At 33.3% G+C, this 8359-nt stretch overlaps 1 protein-coding gene across 1 annotated transcript; it reads right to left on the bottom strand.

Moving 5' to 3' along the window:
- Positions 1 to 942: 942 nt before the first annotated feature.
- LOC18107339 (cytochrome P450 85A) lies at positions 943 to 4889 on the bottom strand. Its single transcript, XM_006373328.3, has 9 exons — positions 3990 to 4889; positions 3147 to 3468; positions 2896 to 3045; positions 2560 to 2805; positions 2366 to 2452; positions 2188 to 2266; positions 1494 to 1600; positions 1241 to 1365; positions 943 to 1148 (listed from the first exon to the last, which is right to left on the bottom strand). The coding sequence occupies exons 1-9, from the start codon at positions 4178 to 4180 to the stop codon at positions 1061 to 1063; spliced, it is 1395 nt and encodes a 464-aa protein (XP_006373390.2). The 5' UTR covers positions 4181 to 4889; the 3' UTR covers positions 943 to 1060.
- Positions 4890 to 8359: the final 3470 nt, after the last annotated feature.

Raw genomic sequence — 8359 nt, 5'->3', positions numbered from 1 at the left:
TCATATATTAATAGATGGGACGCCCCTTTAAGGATTTGATCACAATACTATTTGATTTTTAACCAAATCCTCTAGTTTACCTTCTGGGTTAGAGCTTAAACAATCATTAGTGTCATCTAAAACCATATCAAATATGATCCGAGGATTGGATTTTACTCACATTAGGGAAGAGAAGATTTGTGAGAAAAGATCACCATGCACATATGAGAAGTTGCAAGAGCTTCCATCTCTTTGGGCAAGCACATATGGGAAGCTTTCGTTATATTTCAAGGACTATATGTTCAAGATTCAAACATTAATGGTGCTAGTTTTCCACTTTTTCTTCATTTCTCCGGTCTTCATACTATTAAGGTGGCAGGTAAAAGAATTACAGTGAATACCTCTTTTAAATACTATGTTTTAGACCTAATCTTTGTCCTATAAACACTTAGAACATTAATTCTTAATCCATCTTTATACAAGAAAACAAGCATTTCAACACTAGAAAGATTTTAATTCATCTGTGAAGTAAATAGGAAAAGCTCCCAGCGGTGTCAACATGGCTAATCAGCTCAAGATGTTTCCTAAGCCCATCAAGCATCCCTCGAATTTTGATCGTTTTAGCCCATAATCGCTAGATGCTATGTTATTTGAATTATCGGTCTTCGATCTGCTTCGATCACAAAACTATTTCTTCTGTAAAAAGCTTATTACCTCATTTTAACTGGACAATAATATACTTGTGTTCTTCCATTTATTTCTCAGAATCAACTGTAGTATATACAGCATCTAACTTTATAGTTGGATAATGTCGTTTGGCGGCAATGTGTTTTTGTTTATTGCTTGAGAAAAAATGATGGCATTGCTTGATTAGCTCTATGATTTGTATCCCATCACATGATTGAAGACGGGAGGGGAGAAAAGGAAAGGAAAAGGAAATGGAAAATGAACACGATAACAATATAGCCAAAAATGGAAAAACTAGCTCGATGTCATTCACTTTCTAACATGTTAGAACATCATTATCAGCTCTGATATGCTATATCTCTCTCTCTTCTGTACATGCATAGGTTATTATTAGTTAGTGAGATGAGACCCTAATGTGTAGCCCATTTGGTGCTTCAACTCTTGGAAATTTCATTAATGAGTCTCCTCCAACCTCTTCCCATCTGCAGGTAAGCAACAGGGCAGCCAGATCATCAAATTAAGACCAGTTTTGTTGCTCAAGGATAGATTTTTATTTGTGGGTTTCTGTATTTACCTGTATCTAGTTACAAAATAATGAAGGAAAGTTGAAATCTCAGCTATTCCTAGCTCCTTTCCTGGACACTGCCTGGTACCTCCTCCAAAAATGAAGAGATAGTTTTGAGACTCCAAACTTTTGTCCTGCATTTTCCAAACACAGATTAGTTTCGTTCCTTCAAGGAAATTGTTGATTTTTTATTTTAGTTTCAGAAACAGGTCCAAGAAGGAAAAATAAACAAAAAAATAATAATAATTTCATAATCACTCACCAGCCATCTCCATGGGTTAAAGGATAATGGGTCAGGATATAAATATGGATCATAGTTTATCTCCCTTGTGTAAACGTAGATTCTCCATCCTTTTGGAATCACAAATCCTGAAAACAATAGAGAGTAAAGCTATTAGTAGCCATAAATTATCCACATTAAGCATGACAAGCAAATAGCAAATTTAGAACCTAATGTTTCTTTCTTGATGAACATTAAAGCAAGCCCACCAGCATAAAGAAAAGAAAAAGAAAAAAACCCCATCAGCTAAAGATTGATTTAGTTTCACATATTTTACTATATAAAAGAATTCCTTTCAACAAAAAGCTCCCTTTCTTGTCAAAAATAATTTAAACATGATTTTGGGTCACCAAGAGAATGGCCTAGCTGGATTGGTAGGTATTCCATGTAAATCATAAGAGTTGCAAGGCCCACAAAGGGAGATGATCTTATTCTCATGATTATCTTTTATATTAACAAAGATCTAAAAGCATAGCTGCTGCTAGCTGCAAAACAGCTTCTTGAGCCCTTAAAAACAATAGAGTTTAATTTATTTTTCTGGGTTCTTCAGGGTATCCTAAACTATAATACTATTGCTCAAGACTAATACTTCAAGATTCTGTCTGGGTTGGACTCGAACTCGAGATGGAAACATTATTCTATATAAAAAAGTAAAAATAAAATAAATAACACTCACTATTTAGTTCCATTTCTTTAGTAGTCTTCCTCAAAACCCCATTTACTATTGTAGCCAATCTTGAGGTCTCAAAAATCACCTGCATGAGATGAAACAGAATAAATGATCAAATTAAGCTCAGCAACTTATCAGCAAAATAAAGGCAGTAGATAATCGAGAAGTAAATTTTTTCACTCACGGCACGAGTAAAACGCATCGATTTAAGGTCATTTAAATCGATTGGATCCTCAGGCCTTTTCTTTTCTCTAATTGCGAAATGCTCTTTCTACACAGAGATGAAGCATTCAGTCAAGAACACAGGAATGTTACAAAAATGTACAAACACTTGAAACCGTTAAGTGTTTCATCATTTTGTTTGTTGTCTAGACTTACTCTTAGCTCCTGAAGAACTCTTGGGTGATCATGCAGATACTTGACTGCCATCATTGAAGTGGTCGAAACCGTTTCGTAGCCAGAGTACAAAATTGTGATTATTTGATCAATTATCTCTTCATCTGTTAGTTTAAATTTGTTTTCTTCAGTTCTCATAAGTCGACCAAGCATGTCCTGGTGGTATAATTTCGATGCCCTCCTCCCGTCTATTAGCTGCCTTAACATGCGTACAATATTTTTTCTCGCCTGCATGACATTGTGAAAATAGATATAGTGAGAAAGACTTGACTAAAAACTAGACATAGAAATGTTCTATGTTCTTAGAAAATCAATTACCTGGACTCCTTGTCGATAATTTGTGCCAGGAAGGTCAATTGGCAATGACAAAGTGCCTAAAACCAGCCTGAAAAACTCAGGCATGAATGCTTGAGATATTGAGCACGAATCAGTGCCAGCAATTTGCTTAAGTGCAGAGAGAAGTGCCATCTGCATAAAATAATGGTGCAGAATGTACATTATTATTAATCCAGGGAAACTTAAGTTGAAGGGCTTCATTAAATTCTGATGTATGGCATGATGGTAGGTACCTCCTTAGTCATTTGTTGAATGTCAATAATTTTGGTATCCCAGTAGCTGAGGTGGGTTCTCATGAACTCATCAATTGTTGGCAAAAGTTGTTCTCTGATCATGGTGGGGCTAATGAGGGATAATAATGCCCCTCTCATGTACTTGTGAGTGGAGCCATGAACTGCTGCAATGTTGCGATTGCCTAAGATATCCAGCATGGACTGAGGGTAACCAGGAACAAGGCCCTTTCCCTCGTTCATTAGGATGTATCGATTGAGCTCTGGATCCATGGACACAATGGTAGGACACCCCAGAATGTGGGATTTGAAAATACTCCCATACCTGCAATTTTAAAGAGACAAAGGTTACCTGCTGATAAAAGCTATCCATTTATCAAGAATGTTACGTTTGAGTTAAATTTACAAGAAAACCCACACACAACTGTTCTAACTAACAGCCATAACTTCATTAAGAGATTGGCCTTAGCTGTATGGGTATCTTTTGTGGGTTAGCAGGGACCAATCCTCACCCAAAAGGAAAAAGAAGGTACAAGTCCTTTTTCTTTTGTTTTTGATTGAAATGGAAAGAGAAAAAAAGAAAGATGACTTTAGAAGCAATTGTCAGCTAACCATAAACAAGAAAATAAGCAGGGATACAAATAAATGAGGTGAAAAGCTTAAACCAAGAATTCACTTGAAAGTAATATATCAACAGTTGACACACCGAATGAACAAGAGCTAGGAACACAACTCCTTCCAATCTGCGAGCATGCATCAGATATAATACTGGCTAGAACACAAGCAGAGAAAAAACACACAATAACACCATCAACATAATGAATTAAGATTCATGCAAACAATCACCTTGCTCTCTGATTCTTCATGAAGTTTGGACCTTGCTTTAGAAACTCAGTGGTCTCTCCAAAGACTGGCCATCCCATAGTACCTGGAGGCAACCCTTTCTTCCTATATCTCACCTCGTTCAACCTCAACAAAGCAGAGGAGATACAGAACAAAAAGAGAACTGCCACAAGAACCATCAAGAGAACTGCCATTGATGCTTCCAAGGAAGAAAAACAGCTCCAAGCCCGCCTCGGAAAGAGCTGCTAGTGTTATCGAAATGCTCTAATTTGAGCTTGCCAGGAGGAATGTACACACATATATATAGGCCTTTAAAGTTTAAACTATATGCAAAATGCAAAGACCCTACTAGCAAAGGGACCCTACTCTCTATAACCACAGGTAATAAAAGCACTTCACAGGAAATTAAATGAAGAACAATATTTTAACTGAAAACTTTTAACTGAGCCAACTACTTGACTCAAAAAAGACTTGGAACGCAATTCTTTCAAGAATCAAGGCATGAATGTCTGTATTATCAGAAGTTCCATTTAAAAATACAACAATTTGTGGATGGGGAGAATTCTTTATGATGGGTTGTTGGTGTTTTCGAGAAATGATTGGGGCACACTATATATTGGTTTATATGGTAGAAGTATAAAAACTAGCCTTGCTAGAGAGGAAAGGACGTAACTACTGAGTTAAAAGGGGCGATATATATAGAGCCACATGCACCCATTGGACCCAAAAGAAAAGCCATTGCCCTTCACATGTCTGTCAACAAGATCTGCATAAAATGGAATTACAAAAACCACTAGAGGACAGGCTCTTGGAAACTGCATAAAAAGAAAAGCCATTGGTTTTGTGAATAAGTGGGGAGAGAGAAAGTTTGTTTTCTGTAGTTTTTGTGGTTCCATTCTAACTGCAAGTTTCAAACTTAGACTGCGCCTTCAAGCAGGCTGAAGCTGTGAACAGTAATTCCATGAATACCATCAAACTGTGCAGTTGACTTTACTTGGACAGCGTTATCTACCAGACTTCTAATAAATTTGTAATGCTCAAGGTGCCCATTTATTCTTTATCCGAGTATAATTAAAAAAAAAATAATTCTTTTATAAACACATTAGTTTGAACATGGTTGTTTAAGATCTAGCCGGGTAAAACATTAGGGCTCTACAGGAGAAATAGAAGATCAGGGTGCATTGTTTCGAAAATATTTTTGAAAAAATTTAAAATTTTTTATTTATTTAAAATTAATTTTTTTTTAATTTTCAGATCATTTTGATGTGTTGATATTAAAAATAACTTTTTAAAAATAAAAAATATTATTTTGATGTATTTAAAAAAAAAATACTTTGAAAAACAACGGCGATCACAATACCAAATACCTCCTAACTAGATGACTAGAGTACTAAGCTGCCCGTTAAAGCTTAATTTATAGAATATAAATAAAATATTCAAGTGATGTGGTGTTATTTGACATTCTCATTCAACTCAGTTTAGTAGATTAAACTTGAAAAATTTTCAACTTCATTTCTTACCTAATTTAAATTTTAAATTAAATCGTGTGAAAATTATATTAATGTGACTTAGTCAATTTTATATGTAAAGGTGGAAAAAAAATCAAAAGAAAAAAACAAATGACCAAAAAGATTAAAAAAAAAATTTAGGTGCAAGGGTCCAAATGCAGTCGGGACTATTGGTAAAATCATGATTTGATTTTACAAAAAAAAATCTCAATATGATATTTTTTAAAAAACATTAAGATGGGATATACTAGAATGACTCAGGTCAACCGTGTATAACTCGTCAAAACTATGACTTGAGTTATGGACTTTACTGAATTCAATAATATTTTTTTATTTAAATAAATATTAATAAAATATAAAAATTAATTTAAAATCAATTAAATATCAAATAATAAAATTAAAAAAAAAACTAGGTTAGGCACGCGGGTCTGAATGACTCGGCGTGCCTAAGTCATAAAAAAGCCTAAACACTTGGGATTGAGGTAGGCCCCGTGCTTAGGCCATACATTTTTTTTTCCTTTTGAAGGGGTGGATGACTTTTATTTTATTTTTATTTTAAAAAAGTAATAAACAATGTATTGCATGCTGAGTTATAGACCCAGATTCCAGCCACCACTATAGTGGCTAAAAAAACAGGTGTAAGGGTTTTTTGGGTAGAAAATTTATTTTTCAAGTCATTTTCACCTTAAAACACCTCTAAAACATCCAAAAAAACCTCTTCAAACCACATAATAATCCTAAAACACTTATAAAATAAAAATCATCAAAATGAAAAATCTCTAAACTAAGATGATTTCCTTTTTAAGGATTGTTAGAGAAAAATTCACCACCATCGAACTTTCATCATCGAAAAAAACTCATTAACACTAGAAACAACGGATTTTTTCTTTGAAAAACGATCTAACTAATAACTTTCTATCTCCTTTTCGTTTTCAGACAACTTTCTTTCTCCTCTCTCCTCTCTCAAAACGAAGGACCGAGAATTAAATTAAATAAACTTTTGGATGAAATAAATTTTTTTGATGATGTGGTCATATTTTTTCTTAGTGTTTTACATTTCAGTTATTTATCTTTTAATTTAGTGTATATATCATAATTTCAAGCCTAATTCTATCTAATTAGGCATGAGAAAAACTCAATTGAAAGAAAAAAAAGTTCAAAAAAAAAAATTGCTTAACTATTTATATAAAGAGTGAAAGTGTGATTTTTTTTAATAAAGTTTTATTAAACACTAATACTTTTAGAAATCATAATAAAAAAATAAAAATACAAGTATAATAAGGCTAAACAAAGCTTTACCTTTCTCCAAAAGGGAAAAGAAAAAAAATCCAACTTTTTTCCTAATTAATTTGAAAATAGCTACAATGATTGATCAATGGTTGGACCTTCGCGGCACAATGGGATAAAATGCATGGTTTTATGCTAATCACATGAAGTGGACATAACATATAATTGGAGCCTTTGGAGTTTTCCTGCCTTTAATTGGCAAATATTTCTCTTCATTCCATGCTTTTTTCGCTACCTTTTAAGCTTCTCAAATTCGACAAAGATTGTCGTGAGCATTGAGCAAGCCACCATTGATTGCCAAGATTTTGCTTTGTAGCGAAATTAGTGGGATTTGCAAGATTGACCGTTGATTAATCACTCTTTATTGTTTTCTTACATAGAAAATAAAACAGTCTTGTCAATCCTCAGAAAACATTTGTGAACAATCATTCACAGTTCCGAATCAATATTAATTTCCTTGTTTTGTCTTAAGTTAACATAATTGATGCTCATATTATCAGAGTATGTTATGTATGGGTAGTCTCTTCTCATGATCATCGAACCGCACAATTCCATTGTTTTTTTTTTTTTATCACAATGTTTGGTTTAACTAATTGTAATTTGCATGAACATGAATATGAAAGGAAAAATAACTTTGATTCTATAAGTTTTGTAAACTTGGCAAAGTATAAAACAATCTAAATATAGATTACTTGTAGTTGATTGAAATTCTAAACATACTTGGTGTGTGCAAAACATCTCTCATTAAACTCTTTTTATATTGATTTTTATATAACCGAATTTGATTAATAATTAATTTTGATAATTACTAGAATTAATTATTGTTGCTTTCCCTGCTATAAAAAAAAAATAAAACCTGATAATTTATCTCAATAAAAATCAAAAGTTTTTCCTTTGAAAATAAACTATTTAGATAGATTTATTGTTCAAATAATTTATTCATGCACCTTATAGTAAGTCCAAACCCTAGCATAGGTCCAGACCTGAGTCTATACCTTACCGAGTGAGCGAGCATGTATGGATTAAGCCAAAAGCTCATTTAGCCTAAAGCCTCTCTAAAATTTTGATGCTCTATAGGTTCAACTTTAACTCTTTTATAGAAAACCTAAGCATATGCTTCGGCCCGAGCCCATGCCAAGTTAAGCAAAGCGAGTGTGTGTGTGGCTCAAGCCCAAAACCCACTTGACTTAGGACCTATCCCCTCTAAAAGCCTTTGTACTCTACGGATATAATTTTAACTATTTAACTTTTTGCTATGTAAGCTAAAACAAAATAATGTTTTCTTTTAATATGAGATTAAAGGGTTTGGGTATGTAAAACATATTAACTAAATGTTATTTGAGATCGATTTCTCATTCACCCATAATTTATTTTAAACATATGAACACTCCTTGTTAAAGTACTTTTGTTAGAAAATAATTTTCAATAAAATCTTAATCTAGACAGTAAGTGAATCCCTTATTTAATTTAGTTTCAAATGTGTTCATTAACCATGTTTAAAAATGAATTCCAAGATCTATAACCCGTTGCAAGCATCGGTGTGGCCTTAAGATGATCTTAAGTGATTCAGAAGTGGTT

Source organism: Populus trichocarpa, chromosome 17 (assembly GCF_000002775.5).
Source record: "Populus trichocarpa isolate Nisqually-1 chromosome 17, P.trichocarpa_v4.1, whole genome shotgun sequence".
Lineage (NCBI taxonomy): Eukaryota > Viridiplantae > Streptophyta > Magnoliopsida > Malpighiales > Salicaceae > Populus > Populus trichocarpa.
The sequence above is the reverse complement of the archived record's forward strand: the minus strand, read 5'-3'. Positions and strand labels throughout refer to the sequence as shown.

Bases quoted from the DNA above. Each gene is read 5' to 3' on its own strand.
- LOC18107339 (XM_006373328.3), bottom strand. From the start codon at position 4,180: ATGGCAGTTCTCTTGATGGTTCTTGTGGCAGTTCTCTTTTTGTTCTGT. The intron at 1,601-2,187 runs GTGAGTGTTATT...TATTGTTTTCAG, and splicing joins TAAAGAAATGGAACTAAATA to GATTTGTGATTCCAAAAGGA. The intron at 1,366-1,493 runs GTGAGTGATTAT...TGGAAAATGCAG, and splicing joins TTAACCCATGGAGATGGCTG to GACAAAAGTTTGGAGTCTCA.